The 21,471-nt window shown below is 42.3% G+C and overlaps 1 protein-coding gene across 1 annotated transcript in view; it reads left to right on the top strand.

Annotated features, from left to right (window-relative positions):
* Positions 1-21,471, top strand: part of LOC144799349 (hepatocyte nuclear factor 4-beta-like) — a 307,123-nt gene that overhangs the window by 170,715 nt on the left and 114,937 nt on the right. Inside the window, exon 4 of the mRNA XM_078670608.1 lies at positions 21,322-21,428. Coding sequence (XP_078526734.1) covers positions 21,322-21,428 — 107 coding nt within the window. The remainder of the gene's footprint in view (positions 1-21,321; positions 21,429-21,471) is intronic.

Below are 21,471 nucleotides of genomic sequence, written 5' to 3'. Positions count from 1 at the left end.
GGCATTTTTTCTGTTAGAAGCAGCCCGATTCTGTGAATCGGGCCATTTGCAACCGGAAAAATGCTTAATACAACTGGCACTTAGTCTGATGATTACTACCATTTTCAAAACTCTGTGGACCATTTTTATAATGTCCACATCAGAGGAGTAGTATGGACCTCACCAAGGTAACACTTTTCCTCTGCCAATCTGATGAGATTGAAGCATCCAAGAGGCTGTCCATTTACCAAACTGAACAGTTTCAATGTTCTGAGGCCTCCTTGTGGGCATTCCAGGTAAAAATATATCTGGTTTAATTTTCCCCTATTTTTCATATTGAACCTTTTCTTTATCAGTTTTGTGTCTGTTATATTTTTTTTGTCCTTTGATCTCTTTCTCACCACTTTTCAAGAATTTAACTTCGTAAAATCTTGGCTTTTTTAACTAAGGCTAGTGTGGACCTCTGAAGTCTTCATTTCTAAACAATATCCTTCTTTAGTTCTGCTGTTACAAGTATACCTGGCACATTGTTTGACGGTTACCTGGCTGTTCTTGCCCAGCAATCAAAAGGCGAGTTAAAGACCTCTAAAGGAACTCTATTTTTCCCCAGTTGGCATGGACTGTGGGACATTCACAACAGGCAGGTTTCTCACAAAAAGACATATTAAGTCAGGAGTGTGTTCTCACTTTGGTGCTCATGACAGCGTAGTGTGCATGTCCTCAAGTCTTAATGCACGGCATGATCATAGGCATTTACAGTGTACTAATATGATCACAAGGCAAACAAACCATACAACAGTGTCTGTGTACTACGTGGTAGATGTATGTAAAACAGAGCCACTGAAGGCACAACTATTGTTTGTGCATAATATCAGTGGGGAAGGGTCTGGATTTAAAGTTGTAATTTGGAGTATTTCGCATCACATTGGATTTCACTATGGACAGTGGGGTATACCGATATGGGCTGGAACAAGTCCCCAAAATATAACAAGCCTGCTCATTCCTCAATGACACTGTAATGCTCATATAGACATTTAGGTTCACAATGTATTTGTTATTGAGGGTAACATCACCCACTGCAATATACGAGACGACCATGTGCTCCAATCAATGTGTAGCCTAATACAGAACACCTCACAAAATAATAGTAGTAATAATAATAATAATAATAATAATAATAATAATAATAATAATAATAATAATAATAATAATAATAATAACAATTAATCATACTAATCTTAGTGGCAGTAATGATATACAATATAAACATATTATTATTTATGAATAACACCAAGAAAAATAAAAAGACAAATAATAATACTAATTAGAGAGGCTTTTTATTACAAGTAGAGTTAAACTTGAGGAGTACACTAATGTGAGTGTTTCAAAATTATTTTTGAAACTTGTGGAGCAACTTTCTGTAAGGAACAAATAAAAACATATTATGCGAAATGGATTTAAAAAAATTCATTTTTCAAAAACAGACTCTCCAATATGGGACCGTTTCTAGCTAACCTTGCCCAGTCCCTTTGGCTTTTCCCTTATAGTGGAAGTGGTCTTACTCTGAAATAAAAAGATTAAAACACATAATACAGTGATTTGTGAGCATGCAATATACATCAGGACAGAGCCTGAGGTACTTGCAAAATGTTTTCCTTATTACATGTGCCGTTTGATGTCTGTAGTCGGCTGTAATGAAGACATGACATAGCTACTCAACTGTAATAACTTATAGCAGTTGAGTTCTGACGTCACAGTGCATACGTTCAAGGGGAAAAGAAGAATGCGAAGCACAATTAACACTGCAGTTTTTCCACTCTTTAGTTAGTTATAGAAAGTTTAGAATCTCTCTGCATGTTTCTTCACATTATGAGCTTAGGTTAGTTTTTAAACTCGTATTAAACTGATTTTAATATCTTTTTGCAACAAATATGTAACTGCTTTTTGGTATCTTTAATTTTGCACTAGAGAGTCTACTTTTATGCTTCATATTTGTAAACATCCTATCTCTTTCATTTGAAGCAGAAAAAACACCAAAGGTTTAAGCAATTTTTGTGAAAGGTGATAGTACGACCATTTATTATAAGGAATAAAGTACCCCCAGCTATACATTATAAAGATATTGCAAGTCACCTCGGAGTTCCCTGACCTTCAAAATGAACATTGCCTTTGGCCTCGTTACTGTATAAAGTCACAGAAATTCCTCTGTGGAATACAATATCCTTCTAAAGTACAGTAGAAAGTATTTATCGTGCATATACATCTTTCAGATAGATTGATAAGAAAATAATAATTGCTTGCATGGTGCCTGTCTGAAAAAATGTTAGTTCGAACAGGAACGTGATGACTTTCTGCAAATTTAAAACCAGAAATCCTATTAGTGTTGTTCTGCATGCTGCAGATAACTCTATTTACACTTAGAAAACCATAAAATGTGTCCAATTAAAAAAGAGAGCAGTGAATGCATATAGTGCTACACTGTAAGGTCTTTGCCTCCTCTTGCTCCCACCCTTACATAAGTCGAAAATCGTCATCTTTACATCCATGTTCTGCTGGCTGCGGTGGGTCTTGAAACATCTGGAAATAATGTGTCCAGCCATCTATTTCTTTTATTAAATTGCACTTTGACTTAAGCAATCAAAGAGACCTAGCATTGATCTGCATTGAATATGAATGTAATTAGCAGGGTCGACCTCATCATGCTGGTTGTAAATTGAGCCTCACTGGCTCCCAGTAGACACTTTTTTTTCTCAAGCTGTGGATGAAAGCCAACTTTTGCAGTTCGTTTATTTTCACTGTTATGTTGGAGCACATAATTAGGGAAAAGCCATCCGCTGTAATGTGAAGGTAACTAGAAGTCTTATCTATAAATATCTACTCACCTTATAACCAATTGTTGCTTCTTACACACTTCCTCGTTAGCAATATATCTGATGTCCTTGCTTGGTTACGTTTCACTGCAGAACACAAAAATGTTTAGCTCCAGTTAGTCAAAGTCCAAAGTTAATTACAAAAAAGTGAGTTGATTATCAAAGACTTCTCATCAAGCCTTGTAAAGTAATCCGATAAAATGTGTTTATGACAGTCAACTAGTGTAAGGACGATTGGATTATTGACTCAATTGAAATATCGCCAAAGAAGAAGAAAAAAGCACAAATTTGACTGAAAATCAATATTTACCCATGTTATGGATAGGATATAATACTGCACCATCCAGGTACAATGAGATAAGAATTTCTTGAATACCCAAGAGCTTTATTCCCATTCTGTATACATGTATAGCCCTACTTTCTTTACGTCATCCGTGCCACATGATGCATGACAGATTTCATTTTAGTCTCCTGTATGTGTGACCCAATGTTTGATGCTTCTAAATCTCAGACATATTGACACTATTTCTGTGCAGAAAGCCTGGAGAGGTAGCTGGCTTGCTAATAGTGTCTAATTTGTAAAATACTCGATTGCATAGGCCGAAGGTTTGTCTCTAGACCCCCGCTGCCAAATGCGGGAGTTGCCAAATACCTCGACTGCCTAGTTTTGATTTCACCTCATGCTTCTTTTTTCCACAGACCTACACGAACTGTGTCTTTGTCTCAATCTCTCAGGTTCTGCTTAGTTCCTGCTTTCTCCCTTTGTCACTGTTTTCCTATATTTCTCTTCTAGGTCGCCAAAAATAAGTACTGTACCACAAAGGGTATTGATTGTACTCACAATCATTACATTAGGCCTCTACCTTTGGGAATGTTGACAGCTCTTCCCTAGTATAGGAAAATGGATAAGGCCTGCTACCATTTTTCTTGTTTATGCTACTTAATCTGCAGTTTCCTGGTGTCCCGGCTGCGGGTGTGTTGTGAACCACCATAAGTGGTGAGCTCATCTGCAAGACAAGTGAGGGGTGCTAGTCATAATGGCTTTGTCAGTGATGGACCTGGTTTTGAAAAAGGTGCCTTCTGGCAAAGGGAGCCAATGGAGTTCCATCAGGGTGGCGGTGATATGATCTCATCAGTCAGGCACCTAACCTTCTGTACTAGCTGCTTGGAGGCAAGGTCTTGAAGTGATTTTTAGTGGCACCGCTTGTGGAGTCATCAACGTCTCCCAACAAGGTGAAGTTGGCCTTGTTCACAGCCAGGCCTGTGACTATTTCAGGGAGCACATTATGAAAATGGGCAGATGTGCCAGGAGGCCTGTAACGTAAAACCCCAGAGAAATAAAGGTCAGAGTAAGTGAGATTGCAAAAGAGAGGCTTTCACAATTCAAGAGAGTTGAAGGAGTAAAGATGCCCCTAAAGCTGTCAGACGAATACGATAACTTAAAGGCAGGGCTTGGGCTATATCCGGTGAGGAGCACTTGTGTAGCCATGTCTCAGTAAGAAACAGGATGCTGTTCATTATTATTTCACAATTATTCTGCATCTATTGTGCATTGTTCTGCAGCTGTCTACAAAGATCTGACAAATGAAACATGAAATTAACATCTGAGTTCATTGTGTCTGAAACAAATTTGATGATGAAGAATTCAAGTTATTCCAACTTGATATCTGATTTCACTGATGACTGCCAAGGCAGAACATCAAATGATGTTAATGAATGGTCTAACCAGTGGGCACAACCATACATATGTGGAAACAGAATTCTCAATAAATAATTATGCAGTTTCAATTAATATTAAGAGTCACACATTGAATGTTTTTATTCTGTTAAATATAACAAGAATGTTAAGCTTAACATTAAAAGGCTTTGGTCTATCTGTGTTTTCAGAACTGCACATTTGTACAAACCGGCAAAATGCTGTACCTGTTACTCACTTGTTTTCTCTCTCCCTGCACCAAGGAGCCTCGATATTGATCTTCATTGTTAAATAATAATATTTTCTGTTTCTGATGTCCCTAGAGAGAATTAATAAACAGTTATATTTAATTAAAGGCCACTTCCTTCAGACCAGTAGAATGCTGGTAATATTTCTGAATGTGTTATTGTTTTCTGTGTAAGGCATAGCACAGTGTATTCATTAGCTGTAGAGCAAATGACTTTTTACCATGTGATGTGTTTTTCTGCTCCTTTATTGGATAGCTCAATGTAACTTTCCCTGACACTCCACAGTGGTTTTATGGCTTCATAGGAACTTTTCATTTGGGAGAGGAGCCAAGATTGGCCCTTGATCCGCTTACAGGCAGACTTCACTTCAAGCCTTTCATTGATCTAAACTTAGAATAATTTTCATGTTTTCTTCTCTCCTGTATTTATTTAACATCCCTTATGACAAATGCTCTTTGGTTTTCATTTGACTCATGCTAGATTGTATTAGGTTCTAGCTATTGATTAGGTTAGAGCTTAGTTTCTTCTCCCAATGATATTTTACATTTATTTGGATTATGAGCATTTTGGATTGATTGAGGATTGATGAACCAGCCCCATTTTGCCTTCTGTATTTACTTGCTAATTTTTAATAAACCTTCATAGTTGGTGCTTTGTATCCTGTCATGTGTAGATTTTTCTGAGTAGATTTCCTTTTGTCTCTGTGTAAATTCTATGTTTAAGTTTAGGGCTCTCATCTCTAACAAAAAATAACAGATAGCTCCAAACTATCAATCGGCATTTTGATGTTAAAAAAAACTCTGACACATAATTAGTCCAGATTGTTGTTTCAAAGGAATTGATGACATGTTTAGAGGTAAATGTCTTTGGTGTTCCCTAGTTAATTCTGAAATCACCCAATTATAAGTTGTAGAGGGAGAAGATTTGCTGTGGTGTGATATCTTGTACGATGTATGCCATGATCTTTTATGCTGTTTAAGTGGCCAATACAAACTGTAAAATAAAGTAGTTTCTGTAAGTGAAGATGTTTTTGAGGATATTTTAATAACATCAAACAATGAGAGCATCAGAATTTGTGTTATGGAGCATATCAGCGAGACCTGACAGTTGAGTGAAATGCCACCTCTTGCTGTGTTTTTTTTTGTTCCCTTTAACAATGCTTTGGGAATGAATAAGTCCACAATCGCCTGAGGCCTGTTAAGCTAAGATTCTGCCAAGTATGACAGAGTTGAGAGATATTGTCAGCTGTATCTTACAATATCCACAATATATTTGACTGATCTGCAATTGTGAAGTATTTAGGAAGGGGTCCTGGAGTCAGCTCCTCAGACCTACGAGGCAAGCATGGAGGCACAGTGCATTCGCAATTCTTTATACTTCAGTTTGCACATTGTCCCTATATAATGTGCATGGTGAGCAGGTACTGTTTATACAAACCCAGCTATAAATTGTGGGATGTTCTTTGAAATCCCAGTTTTCAGTGTTTAAAGGCCCCACAACTTGCATAGAGTGTATACTGTCTGCTTCTAAACTTGCTAAAAGTTCACCTCTGCTCCTCCAATATGCAACGTGATGGACACTCACTCGAGCTGTCATAACTGAGAGAGAGAAGAGAGTCCTCCGGTCTCTGACACCTTGGCTGTGCATAGCCTCCAATGCTGATGCTTTTACCCAAATCAAGCTTTGGTGCTTACAGAGCCTGCAGTCTTAGATCCATGTTCCATAGACCATTACCTGCATTCTCATTGCTTTTGCCTCTTTCTCCTTCTTGGCCTCAACACCAAGAGGCTAACTACCTCAGTTCTGAGCATTACTCTCCATAAAGGTCTGTATAATAATTCTAATAAAAATGTTAATAACGATACTACAACCAATAATAATACTGGTCATTCACATCCTTATCAACATCCTACTAATCCTAATATTCATGTGTAGCTCTTAGATTCAAGTCTCATGATCTCAAGTACTTTTCCAAAACCCTCACTGGATCCTCCCACTGGCCTTGTGTAAAGTTTCACCAGAAGTACAAATAGAGGTGGGAACCAAAAAAAGGCCCCCCTTCTCCTCAAACAAACATCATAGGATGCTGGCAAGCACAGTAAATCACTTTCGCTGTACATCAGTTATGTCATGGGATTGTGACTTGGGCATCAGTTTAGAAGTAGATGGTTGTGATTGTCTCCAGCAAGTTTCCAACATTGGATGCTTTAGGGTGTTAATCATGGATATCAATTCACCAAAATGTCAGGAACAGCAAAAGTGAAATAAGACATACTTTTATACCTTTGAAGCCATAATCGGGTTGATTCATTGTCCAAATATTAGCCCCTCAAAACCTATGTATTTCGTACTAGGGGTAAAAAGTGAGAATTACAGAAAGTAAGCAATGTTCCCAGAGCCATGTTTACATTTTGTTCATGCACCTGCGTTCACAGTCTCTGAGGGAAAGGGATAGTAGCACATATCTCAAATGTCCCAGGTTCAGTTGGTAGTAGCTCTTCCAGTCCAGATGTTGTCTTTGCATTCTGGGACTTGTAGTTCTGATCTTATGATGAATTCTTCATTCAGCATAAAGTCGCCCCAGAACACAAAGCGCAGGTTCTCATGCAAGGAAACTAGAGAATTCTCTGGTAGGGACAGTGTGAGGGTTACCAATTTCCAATCAAGGAGTAGCAGCAGCCTCTGACAACCTCTAATTGAGGCCATTCTGTTAGTCACCTACAAATATTTATGTTTACCCACTCTCCTTCTATTGCTGCAATTGAGTGGTTAGTATCTGTGTCTATGGTTAGACCAAGGCAAAACCCACAAAACAAGTCATGAAATTAATTTAGGGTGACAGGCTGCTCAGTAACAAGCCCACTGATTTGCCAACTTTTAGATAAAAATTTAGCGATGTTCTTTTGCTTTCTTCTTTTTTAGGAGTTTTGAATTGTTTGGGGTTTTCTTTAACTATTTTGTTTTTCATGATATTCCAATTGGTGGTTCATGCACACAATGAGCAAGGATTCTCATTATTCTATGTGCATTGCATATATTCTTTGTATTTTGTGTAAGGGTGGAATGCATATTTGCAGTTTATATTCAGTGGAGAAACGTTACTAGTGACTCGCTTTGAGTCCAATTTTCCACATTCTGAAAACTTTGTCATTACCACATTGAACCATACTCATGTTGTCAACCCTGAAGGGCGATGAGATTTGTCCTGCTAGGCTTCTTGGCTGTTATTTGCAGATTTTGCACAGATATCAATCAATCAATCAATCAAGAAAGCTTTATTCGACTGCACAAAGCACAAATAAAAAAGTGTACATTACTTCCAATCAAAAAGAAGTTACGGAACAGCAGCAGTATTATAAGGCAAACATGTTCATAAATAGAATTCATACAAAATAGTTTTAAAACAGTTAAAAAAACAGTTAAAATTCATCTGTAATAGTTAGACTTTTCCTTAAACTGACAACTCTCTTTAAAAACATAGCAAGCCTCCATACAACATGTTCGTTATCCAACAGCTGGAATTTTAAAAAAGAAGGGTGACATTGTCTTAGCCCCTGGGTTTTTAAGAGTGGAATTAACCACACTTTCCTTAACTCGGAATAAAATATGCAAAATGGTAGACTGACATGATTGATTATCGCAAGGGCACTATAGAAGCTGTCTCGACCAATCATTCATTTTAGGCCACGCCACCAATCTGTGGAACATATTAAACCGAAATCTGGCCAGTAACATTCTAGCACAAGTTACAGGAACAAATGACAAATATGGCTCCATTCCAAATGTAGTTAAAATAGATGGGTGTTGGTTAACGGTGGGGTTCAAAAGTTCACCATACAGTCTGACCTCTTCCAGCATACAAAGCCCCTCCCTTTTTAATGCTTCCCTTGAAATCATCTGTAAGGAACTTGGGGGCATATTACCAAGGGTGGCGATATTGAATTATCGCCGCTTTAGCGGCCGTTTTCGGCCGCTATGCGACGATAATTCCATCGCCCTATTACCAAGCTGGCGCTAACACCAGTTAGCGACAGCTTGAAGGCGATAGCGAGCGGTTTGGGGCCCGCTTTGCATGTCAACGATATTTATCGCTAATGACATGCAAAGTGGGCGTACCCAACCGGTTAGCGACTGAAAGCAGTCGCTAACCTCGCTATCGCCTATTACCAAGAAAGGCAAAGCAATGGAAATATTCGCGCTAAGCGCGAATATCGCCAAACGCTAACGCCTGCAAATACCAGTTCTTAGCCATGTTATCCAATGGGAGGTGGATAACATGGCTAACAGCATTTGCACGCTAATGCGTGAACACCACTGGTTTTCCAGCGATATTCACGCTAACGCCTGCAATATTATCGCTTTTGAGATAAACGTTGGTAATAGGACGTTATCTCAGCGATAATATTGGGCGAAGCGTGGCATTAAAAAAACTAACGCTAAGCTCAGTTAGCGATAAATATCGCTAACTGTTGGTAATATGCCCCCCGGAGTGGTAAAATATTCTGGGTGCCCTAAGTCGTTCATGAAATCATGAACAAATCTAATCCATGGTATTTTTAAGGCACCATCTAATTTAAGACAATCTGCTAGAATATCCCTGTTTAACTGAGTCTGCTCCTTAATCCAGATACTATGCCACAAGAGTATCGGTTCTATTTTAATTAGATCCGAAACGAAAAGGGAGACCCAGTTCTTCATGGCAAACAAAAGATGATGTACTGGGGGGGACAGATAATATATATCTCAAAAAAGAATTCTCAACTTGTTGCAGCTGCATGGTATGCGCTAACCCTCACACCCCGGCTTCGTACATTGCAGAAGTGATACACTTTGCTTTGTAGATTTGTATCAACTCCCCAGGAGGTTTCCGACCCAATTTCTTACAAAAGGTTACCTGGGCGTTCAATGACCGGATAAAAATCTGTTTTTTGGCAATTATAGTTTGAGCCCACGATTCGTTTTGATTAAACACCACACCCAAATACGAAAAGCTCTTAGTTGAGGTTAGCTTCTGCCCTTCTACAAAGATATCTTTTGCTCACGGACCCACAGCCACATCTCATTATGTATGTCTTAGAAATGTTAATACTGAGGCCTAAATCCTTCATACAAACAGAGAATCCATTAAGGACCCTTTGGAGAGCAATTTGGGTTCTTGCCAACATAACTGGGTCATCTGCATAAAGGAGTGCCGGAATAGGTTGGCCTGTAACTTGGGGGAGGTCATGTGTAGTTCTTACTAGTGCTTCCCCTAGCCCTTTGGTTTACGAGTTAAAAAGAAAGGGGGCCAGCATGCAACCCTGTCTCACTCCCCTTTTAACGGGAAAAGTAGCTGTACGTTCCCCCCCCCAGTTTCAAAACGCACACTAGCTGACGCCCTACTATAAAGGTTCCTTAGGAAAACAAAAATTTGGGGATCTACTCACAGATCCTCACGGACCTCCCACAGTCTTGCATGTTTCACAGAATCAAAAGCTGCGGTTAAGTCTACAAAGACCATATACAATTTGCTATTTTTTGCCTTGGTATACTTTCCTATAAGCAGGGCCAGATTTAAACACTGCTCCATGGCTCCAAGCCCCTTTCAAAAGCCATATTGTAGGTCTGTTAAAATATTATTTTCTTCTGCCCAATCCTGCAGGCGCTCTAAAATCATGCATCCCACCACTTTCACCATTGAATCTAATAAGGAGATTGGTCTACAGCAGCCTGGATTATGGCGATCCCCTTTTTTAAAAATGGGAACTATTATTGACACTCCCCAAGTCTCAGGTAGTTGAGTTTGACAACTGGCATTAATGACCTGCGTTATAATGGGCCCCCATAGCGAAATATTAAATTTAAACAGGTCTACAGGGATGCTGTCCAGGCCGGGTGCTTTTCCGGTCTTACTCAAATGCAGAGCTCTATTCACTTCATCTAAAGTGAGATTTAAATTGACATTAGAGTAATTACTCTCTAAATTATCATCAGATACAATACAGGAAGTGTCAATGCCATTATATACCTGTGAGAAATACCTAATCCATTCCTCCTCTGAGATAGCAAATGCTATTATTGGGCCATTCTGAGTGGTTAGGAATGGTGTCTTCACGGCTCTCCAAAAAGCTGCACTATCTTTCAATACTGATGCTGTGTGTAGGGCTTCCCATGCTTCATCTCTCAAGGTATTCTTTCTTTCCTTTATTGCCTGTCTATATTCCAATCTTTCAGATCCGATGTTACTCGTTCTTCTAGGCTGCCTGTGTAATTCAACTTTCAGATTGGAATATGCTTGGGTACATCTTGAATTAAATCAGCCTGAGTCCTTATTTTTCTTACGGTATTGTGCTGATAATAATTTCCTAAGCGCATTCGATATTTCGACATAGGATGCTACGATACTTGCACTAGGTGCAGACTCAGACAGGCAGACCTCAATCGCTGACTTACAATTTACCACAAGGGATCTAGTTATTTCTACGGGGTCCACCTTTGACCATTTTAGTGTGTAACCATTAGTTTTATCTAATTGTAATTCGCCCGTGTCCTCTCTGTCCTTATTAATCTTGGAGACCTTTTTTAAGGGCAAAGTAACTATCAAGCATAGCGGAAAATGATCACTCAAGGGATTCTGGTCAACCTCAAAGCAAAGTAATCTTGAAGCATAGTTATATGAAATTAGTATGTAATCAACTATAGAGAAACCTCTTCCATTATAGGTGTAGGGCATCCTTACTGGGGGCGCCATAAGCTCATTTACAAAGCCTAATCAGTTTGTTACTAAAAATTCATTGAACAACTCTCCCGCCGGGGAATGACAAAAATGGGTTGTATGAGTACCTTCTTCATATATACAGTTACATAGTCTGTTATACTCAGCGGGGCACATTGCACAGTTAAAGTCACCCATCATTATTGTCATTACATCTGCTGGGCTAACATTACAGATTACATTTAAATCCTCACTTAAATTTCTTAAGACCTGACAAAGTTCAACTGAAAGAATGTTATTACAAAATTGTACCTATACTACACATTGATCCGTACTTATAAACACTTTAATTATCTGATAAAAACTGCTCCTCAAAAATGCCTGTATTTTGGTAATTTCTAGTTTGTTGGAGACATACATTCTCAGGCCACCCTTAAGCCTACCCCCAAGGCCCTTCACAGCCGGTGTGTTAAAAGTTTTAAAACCATTAATATGGAATGAATCATTAGACCAGGTTTCCTGTATCTATAGATAGAATCAATTTATACCATGCTGGGTTATATATTTTTGATCACAATCCAGCCATATTCCATGAAATAATATCACAAGTGGGCACGTCACTATTCTGTAACAGTAGGGGTGGGGCAAACCTACAATTATTAATATCACCAGAACAGATCAAATTTAGTGTTTGCACGGAGAGATTATGGTTTAGAGGTGAAAACACCTCATTACTGGAATCTAGGCCCCTCACTTGCTCACCCCCTACTCTTTGCTAGTTACTAACATCAGACCCTTTGTCGCTTATCTCCAATGGGGATGTATCCTCACCACTGGCCGTTCCTGGCCATCAACCAACAAATATGCAGCAGCTTAGCCTATCCTGGGGAAGAGATAGGTTTTTAGCGCCTTCCTAAAGGCTGAGAGATCCTCAAGACTCCTTAGAGATATCGGGAAGGAGTTCCAGAGTTTAGCCGCCGCTACTCTAAAGGATCGGCCGCCCATCCTCACTCTCTGGAAGCGCGGAACTATGAGTGACCTGGATGAGGAGGAGCGTAAGGCTCGAGGTGGAATGTACCAAGCGAACATCTTCCGCAAAGAGACCGGGCCAAGGCCATGAATAGCCCTGAACACGATACAAGCTGCTTTGTAATGGACGCGTAAATGGACCGGCAGCCAGTGAAGTTCCTGTAGCGCTGCCGTGGATGAACTGTAGTAGGGGCGAGAAAGAGCGAGTTTGGCAGCCATGTTTTGCACCCTTTGTAGCTTGCCCAGTAGTGTCATCGGGGCCTCCAGAAGTAGTCCGTTACAATAGTCAAGTCGACTTAAGATGGTACTCCGTACTACTTCTGGTCTGGCTTGCTCAGGGAGGAGGGGCAGAACTTTGCGCAGCATGCGGATCAGCATCATGCACGTCGAGGTGACCTTATTTACGTGCAGATCTAACTGCAAGTTGGGCCCAAAACTAACACCCAAGTTGCGCGCTGATTGTGCGGCTGACACCGTCTCTGAAAATGGCGAAGGCCAGAAGTCGTCTGGAAGAGTCCGAGGAACTCGATCATTGGAACAATACAGGACCTCTGTCTTAGTCCCATTGAACTGCAACGAGTTCAACCGGAGCCATTCCGCTGTAGCCTGCATGCATCGATGGAAAGTTTCCAAAGGGACTGCGTCCTGTCCCTCCAGTGAAAAGACCAGCTGGGTGTCATCCGCATAATTAAATGCGGAAATGCCAAATGATTTAATAAGCTGGACCAGGGGGCGGAGGTAGATATTAAAGAGTATAGGGCTGATGGCTGAGCCCTGAGGTACTCCTTGTCCTACTCTCCGCTCCTCTGAGCTGAAGGGAGGGAGCGATACCCGTTGCTGACGGTTGTCCAGATAGGAGATCAGCCAATCCCTGGCCTTGTCTTTAACCCCGCATTCTTTCAGCCTCATGATCAAGGTAGGATGGCTGACCGTGTCGAACGCGGCCGACATGTCGAGCAGCACCAGAAAGGCTGCCCGACCACTGTCGACTCGCGTCCGGAGATTGTCTAGCACGGTCACTAACGCGGATTCCGTCCCATGAGCTGGGCGGAAACCGAATTGCGTTTCATCCAGCCAGGTGTTCCTTTCTAAGAAGCCGGACAGAGTGCGGGTGACCAGTTTTTCCATGATTTTGACTGGAAAAGGAAGCAGGGAAATTGGCCGATAGTTGGAAAGACAGGCAGGGTCGAGCGTAGATTTTTTTAGGAGCGGAGAGACCACTGCCTTCTTCCAACAGTCCGGTACAATCCCTGATCCAAACGACTGGCAGCAAATGGAGTGCAGAGGCTGAAAGAGTTCCTCCTGAAACACCCTCCAAAATTTTGGAGGGAGAGGATCGAGAGGCGAGCCGGATGAAATCGTAAGAGCCAGGCTGCCAAACTCCTCCAAGGAGGGGAGGGGAAAGCTGTTCAGCTGGGGTCGACTGGACTCTATCGCCGGAGCTCCCGAGCTGAGTGCGTAGGTCTCTGGTCGGGGGCGACTGGAAGGCGAGGCCGGAGCTTCCAAACAGAGGTCAGGACCCCTCTGCAGGGGTCGACTGGCCAACGCCTCCGGAGTTCCCGAACCAGTGGGGAGGGGAAAGCTGTTCAGCTGGGGTCGACTGGACTCTATCGCCGGAGCTCCCGATCTGAGTGCGTGGGCCTCTGGTCGTGGTCGACTGAAAGGCGAGGCCGGAGCTTCCAAACAGAGGTCAGGACCCCTCTGCAGGGGTCGACTGGCCATCGCCTCCGGAGTACCCGAACCAGTGGTGGGATTAACTGAATCCTGCAGACCCTCCAAAATTTTGCAGATTTTCTCCTCGAAGGCATCAGCAAGCGACTCACACAAAGCTTGCGATGTAGGTACGGTATTAGCCGCACACACAGGGTGAGCGAGGTCTCTAACAATCTTAAAGAGGGCCTGTGCCTTGTTTGGGGCCTGGTTCAAAAAGGATTCAAAATAAGCCGCTTTAGCTATCTTGATCTGTGCCTTATATTTTTGTAAGGCGGACCGGAACACAGCTTTCTCCGGGTCTAAATACTGTTTCCTCCACGCTCTTTCAGCGCGTTTACAGCCAAGTTTAAGCTGGCGTAGTTCGCTCGTATACCAAGGGCTAGCTCGATTCACCCTCCCTCGGGACTTCCGGAGGGGTGCCAACTTATCCAGCGAGCTCGTGATGGACTGGCTGAAGAGAGTATAGCTCTCTTCAGCTGAACTGCCAAGCTTAAAATCCTTCCCTAAAATACTCGGAAGTGGAGAGATGTAAAGTATTCGGGACCAAGGTCTCCCTAACTTGGCTTGGGACAGTCCAGCTTCCCGCAAGGAGTGGTCCTCTAAACAAAGGGAGAATATAATCAGGAAGTGGTCTGTCCAAAACTGGCGCTTAATCTCATCCATAGATACCCATTGTGGATCAGCAAATATTAGGTCCAGGATATGACCCTTCCGATGCGTGGTGGCATTCACCAACTGTTCTAGACTGATATCTTTACAGGCTTGACTAAGGGAGGAGAATGCCTTGTCCAAAGGGCCGCCAGCCCACAGATTAAAATCTCCAAGAATCAATAACTTGGAGTGGGAGCTGGCGAGCTCATAGATCAGGTCAATAAGTAGCGATACTGAAGAGGCCGGTCCTGGAGGTCGATAACATAGGACGCCCGAACAAAGTATCAACTCCTGTTTTTTGACCGAAAATCCCATCAGTTCAAAGCCTGGCACCTCTCGGATCTTCAACTGGGAAAGGGTCAACGAGTCTTTATAAATGAACCCGATACCCCCTCCTCGGTTAAGTGTGCACGGAGCGTGACTAATTTTATAGCCTGCAGGGCAGGCTAGGCCCAATTCAACCTCGCAGTCTTCCCGAGTCCACGTTTCTGTGAGGAAGAGGACATCGAGATTTTCTGAGTCAATGAGGAAGGCAATTTCCGTGTGGTGCTTGCAAAGGGATCTGACATTAAGCAACCCACAGGAGATTTGCCTAGTAGTTGAAACATGGGCACTGGCTGTTTGCCTTGCCGGGTTCTGGCTGGGTCTAAGTCTAAAAAGCTCAGCTCGGGAATAGGCTATACGAAGTGAGCCAGAGGGGCCAGAGGTAGCGGCCCTAAGCGCGTCCGTTGCGCGAACGGGCGCAAACGGGCTTACCTCTGGCGCACCTCCGGCGCGCCTACGACGCGCCCGCTGCGCGTCTGTCTGTCCATCCTAAATACTATTACGCTGAGCGGAGGACCGCCTACTAGCCTCTTGCCTTACGCAAGATGGCCGCGGAGTACCTCGCCTCACTACCCAACCCAAGATGTCGGACCCGACTAAATCTTACTGATCCCCGCCGAGTGCGAGGAAGTGAGCAATTATGATGCAGGTATGCCTCACAAGTTTCCCCGGCCTATGAACGCCGACAAGAGTAGTAGAAAGGAAATTTCCGGCCAAGAGGGTGAGCGCCGACAAGGTAAGCGCATTGTCAGAGCGCCGCGGGAATTAAAATACAAATGCAATTGACGCTTTAAAAATGCAGCAAGATAAAAGCGCGGCAGCTGAATGCGCTGGAAGCAGGTTCTGTAAGCACCTGGGTGGTTGGTGAAAGAAACCCAGAGGTAGAATGTTTATCCCCTAGGAGTGATAGGTCTAGGTCCAGCTCTCTCCAGTATGGTTTGAATCGTATTAGGTGATCTAAATGTCAACAATATGCAATCTCCAGGCATAGATTTGCTAGATCTTCCTACCCAGGCAATTCTTCTAGCCATCTTGAACTCCGCAAATAATGTGTTAGTAATACCTGTCCTTATCCCGAGGAAGTGAAGGGACGGACTTGTTTCTCAACGTTGTCCAATGCTCCACTTTACCAGTGGTAGTGGGGGAACGTTCGCTATTACGAAAGTATATGGAGTTGCCTCCGGGGGAAGATGCATATTCATGGTTTCTGATAAACTTTCCTGCCTCGATGTTGCGTGCCCTGTTGTATTTATGGACTTATCCTTACCTAGTTGTACTTGCATGTCCGTTATTACGACAGTTGCGTTTAATCGTTTGCCGCCTCCCCTCTCCCTGATGATATGCCCTGTCTAACATGAGTTGCCTGGGATTGATTTTGGGGGGGGGTATGGTACATTTTCTCGCAACAAATCTGGCCTTATTGGGGTTTTTGAAATATTCGGATTTAATTGTGTCTGCTGCTGATGGGCAAACTCACTCTCACGATTATCTACGAGATGGCTACCTGACATAGCTCTTTTTGTACTAGGTTGTGCCACTTGCTTACTGCAGCTGCACACCGTGGTAGTAGTGTTTGTTAAACTCTCTAATGTTATCAACCTGTTCTCAATTTGTGTAAGCATTTGTTTTAGTGTGTTAAGCAGGGTCCCTACAGTAGCTTCTAATTTTTTCCAAAATTCCTCCCACCCATTGTCTGCCTGAAGACCTAAATGTTCTTGAGCACTCGGGTTTACGGTCTGCTCCTGATAAGGTACCTTTTCCACTGGCTTACTCTTACAAACCTGGCCTTTTGCAATTTGTCTCTGTTTGTTTATACCCTGTCCCTTCCTCTTTTTAGATGGGGGAGTAAGACTGCCACAATCAATGGATTTTTCCTTTTGGCCTCTGGTGGTCACATTCAGCCTGGGCCTTTTGTTACTGGTCTCTAGGACCTCAGATATAACAACATCCTCTGTATCGGCCACTATCAGCTGAGGCGCTGGAGTTATACATAAAGCACTGCTCTAAGAACGGTTCACTACGGGGGAAGTTGCTACAGGGCAAACTGGGGGATGTTGAGGTTCCAGTGGGAGCCTACGCTCGGTAAGCTGTACTTCATGAATTAGCGCAGTCTCTGCCCTCGTAATAAACGCATCTAGAGTTCCCACTACTCCCTGCCCATTAAGGGATTTTCGCCTGTTCATACTTGATTGCAATCCCTCCACAATAACTTGCATATACAAGTACAGCACTAAACAGTTGGTTACCACCAGTTTAGAATGTCAATACTCCCCCCGGCCTCCTCCACTCCTGATCTCAGACGGGTTCAAACTGATGAGTTCCTGCCTCGGTATATAGGGCCCCAGATAGAAGAGATAAGTCACTTGACACAGTACCTTGCTTTTGGGCTGAAATTGTAGATGGCACAGTCCGGCAAGTGGGTGTAAAGGGGCTGGCCCTGCCCTGCCTCTTCCTGGTGACGACGGGCAAGGACTGGCCCGCCCTTGGCCCTGGCGCACCCGCGAATCGTGAGCCGCGGATGCCTTTCTGCGCTTCCGGGCGCAGAAGAATGACGGCACCTCCGGGCGCGAAAGGTGTCAGCAGCAGGGCAGTATGGGGACTGAAGTCCCCCCTCCAACCAAGGTGTTTGCGGTTGCACAGATATCAGCAAGATGAGCCACAGACACATGCTGCTTGGATGAGAATGTGTGACCTGAAGTTTGCAGATATTCAGACTGTATCCCTAAATCACCCTTCCTCCCCTGGCTGTTCTACAGGAATTGGAGTTTGTCACCTGTAGGACCTTACAGTGGGTACATTAACAACCTTAGCTACCTTACTGTGATTAGAATATGCAGTCTAAATGTTTATATGTACACATACACGCAGTCAGATAATTTCCCTAAGGATTACCTATTGGCATTGACAGTCTACTCCACCGTATCGAACTTGTTGGCACTAGAAGATGTAACTTGAAAAGAAGGGACATTAACACGTTAATCTGACATGGTGTTATTGTATTACTTGGACTCCTAGCGACTGACACTGGGCAAATTGAATATCTAATTCGGATTCAGTCCGGACTCAAATGTAAAAGAAGATCAGGTGTGGCCCTCCGAGCGATTCGGAAACATCTACTAACCATGTAGGTTTTCCAGTATCCATCACCCCGAAACAAATTAATGTTTAGGAATTAGAGAACTTTACCAGGACTCAATGGGTGTGGTCCCTGAAAATAATGTGCTAACATCATGGGAACTGTTTCAATTTTAACCAGCACTCTGAAGGAAATGGACGGTGCCATAGCAGTCTGTTGGAAAACTACTACAATAAATATTTGAACATTCCATTAGACCACATGAGACAGAACAATTTCTAGCATATAGTTGGATATCACCATGCTCCCACTAACACTTTTCATCGAAAACACTTCATACAAACAACCTTTAATATAATCTGTGGAAACCACACTACAACAGGGCACACATATGTTCTCTGGTGCAATATACTAAAGTATGAATTTTGCAGGTTTGAATGGTAAACAAACGTTTTTTCTTGTTGCAAGCTGCAAAACTCAAATTGTTGGTCTACACAGATTTACCAAGTATTTTCTGATAATATTTATGAAAGAAAAGGCCTTTGGGTTTGTTATCCCAATTTGGGCAGGCAGGAGTTTTTACCGGAATCAGGACTAGGGAACCAAAGCAACCCTGGCATCAATGTTGAAACCAGACCCGCTGCTTTCCTTTCCTTTCTGTACCTCTCTCAATGAATCAATTCTCCCTCTCTCTCCTTTTCTCCACTATCTCTCTTGATCCATTTCTCTCCCTTTCAAGACCACCCCCCACACGTTCCTGCCTCCTGCAATTACCCTTTAAGAGCTTTGAAAGCGGCCCTGGACTTTCAGAATCAGCCTCCAATGGCTTCAGCACACCAGGGAAATACCTGATTGAAAAAAGTCCAGTCCAAACCGAATGATGCCTTGAGTGGGTCACAGACAAGGATCCTTGGTGTCTAGTGGTTCTGATGTACCACTAGCACAAGCAAAATCAGGCCTCGCCCATGGTGGCTGGAAGATTTTTAAGGGCACAACAATGAGTTTTAGGGCACAAAAGATAGAAGCATATCAATGTAACTCATTGGTGTTTGTCTCTTAACGTACCTCAATACGATGAAAAATAAGAAAGTCAGTAATTTCTGGGTTAAGCTTTAAAATGTCTTTGAGGTAAATCAATATTGAGAAAATACTTAAAATGTCCACAAGTTAAGAGTAATTTTTAAAAACCTTTAGGGAAGACTGTTGAACTAAAACATCTGTTCAAAGGCACTCCAACAAGTGTGAAAGTTGAAGGGACTCGCAAGTTAGGAAGACCAATGGCTAAATGCCAAACCCAAAGTAAACCTCATTTGTGAACTCGACATGAGAGGATTGTAGACGATAGCAAAGCATTCGGTTTTTGTCTCTTATGCAGCAAGATGTTATGATCACAAGAAGTCTTATCTCTAACAAACAACGTTTTCTCTTCGTTGGGGAGTTGAAACGGGCTCCGTGCCTACCTCCTTTGTACGTCTTCTGTAGCAAGTATAATCAGGAACAACACAAGGCAACATTTAAGGGGTGGCTCAACTGGATCACACACCTGAGAGGAGCAGACAGTATAGCACTACGGAACTCACCCTGGAGACCAGCAACCAGGGGCATGTGGGCAACACTCGACAAGTACTTGGGCCACTTCGAACCCCCATGACGAGAACCAAAAGAAGGGCGTGGCCCATAAGGCATGCTACTGCTGGATAAGAGGGAACCGCAGTCAACAGCTCTCCATGTGCAGTTATCGTTTCTTCACTTCTTTCCTTTTCTGCTCTTTCTTTCACAACTCCACTCTCTCTCATAGTAGGACAGGCTAAAAGGGGCCATCCGACCATGTAGAGAACTTACCGGTATAATCGCAGGTAAACCTAGAGTGTGATGACACCCAGTGAAGTGTAAGCAATGCTAAAAGTATATGTAAAAAAGTTTTTTTTATTAAAATACTTTGAAATAAAAAGAAAAGAACACTCCTGCAGGCACAAATCATGCCATATTTACAAGTAATGCATACACAGAAACGATGCCTTAGAGAAATTATCTTTGTAATCTTTACTTCACAGTTCACAATGTTTAATTTCAGGACCTTGATCGTCAATTAGATTCCCATGGATTAATATTTATCTAACCGTAAGAAGCTTGCCTGGCCAAAAGGTGCCCACTGGCAAATCTAGTAAATGCAGTCCATTTATTGTATGAGGATAAACATATTCATTTATTTTCCACTTTAACTAAACTATTGTGCAAGACTTAATAAAATTATAAAACAGTTTTTTTCATCTAAATTACCTTGATACTTTATTCATGCTTATCCAATATCACCAACAATTTTCAAAAACATGATCACTATAGTCACCACCTTGATGTTTCGTTTGCGATGCATTATATGCTTTAAAAGATCATGACAGATTAAAATAACCCTCCTAAAAAGTACAAATTTAAGCCCTATACTTACGCATATATTTTTTCTAAAATTTACAAGCAAGTATCTGGCAGAACAACATACCTGACTTTCATTATTCTCAAGATAACTTGAAAAAACACACATTTCAAAGGAAGAAATTCAGTTATTTGAGCTGTGAGAAATGTCATGCACAAACGCACAGAAAGTATTTACTAGGGAAGATATTGTCAAATTAATCTTTATGCGAATGGATACTGTTAAAACACAAGGCTAGACATATATTTACTTAGCTCAAGGGGCAGCGCCTCACTTTCTCTATCCTCTACCTCAGTGCTTTAATTGTTCAGCCTGTGATTAAAAAACACATATTGAATCATCACAGGATAAAGCCTGTGACAATTTATTATCCTATTGTTGTATCACAGGTGGAATAAATAGAGCACTGTAAGAGGGCACTCTTAGGGCACTTGATAGCCCATGCTTAAATCCACCTCACTTCCACCTCATACTTTGTTACAGGTTCTGTGAACTCTTGGTCACAATGAGACATCTTCTGGCGGCCATGTAGGGTGCAGGCACTCTGTGTAAATTGAGTACTCGGATCATGGAAACTAATGTGTATTTTCTCTTCTTTTCCAACCCACAGCTGTTCAGAATGAGCGGGACAGGATCAGCATCCGAAGGAACAGCTATGAGGACAACGGCTCCCTATCCATCAGTGTTTTGGCCCAGGCTGAGGCCATGGCGCATCAGGTAGGAGGCTTTGTCCATTGCTTTACGACTTGTTATAAATGAA

This window comes from Lissotriton helveticus, chromosome 12 (assembly GCF_964261635.1).
Source record: "Lissotriton helveticus chromosome 12, aLisHel1.1, whole genome shotgun sequence".
Classification (NCBI taxonomy): domain Eukaryota; kingdom Metazoa; phylum Chordata; class Amphibia; order Caudata; family Salamandridae; genus Lissotriton; species Lissotriton helveticus.
This window is presented reverse-complemented; position numbering and strand designations above follow the sequence as displayed.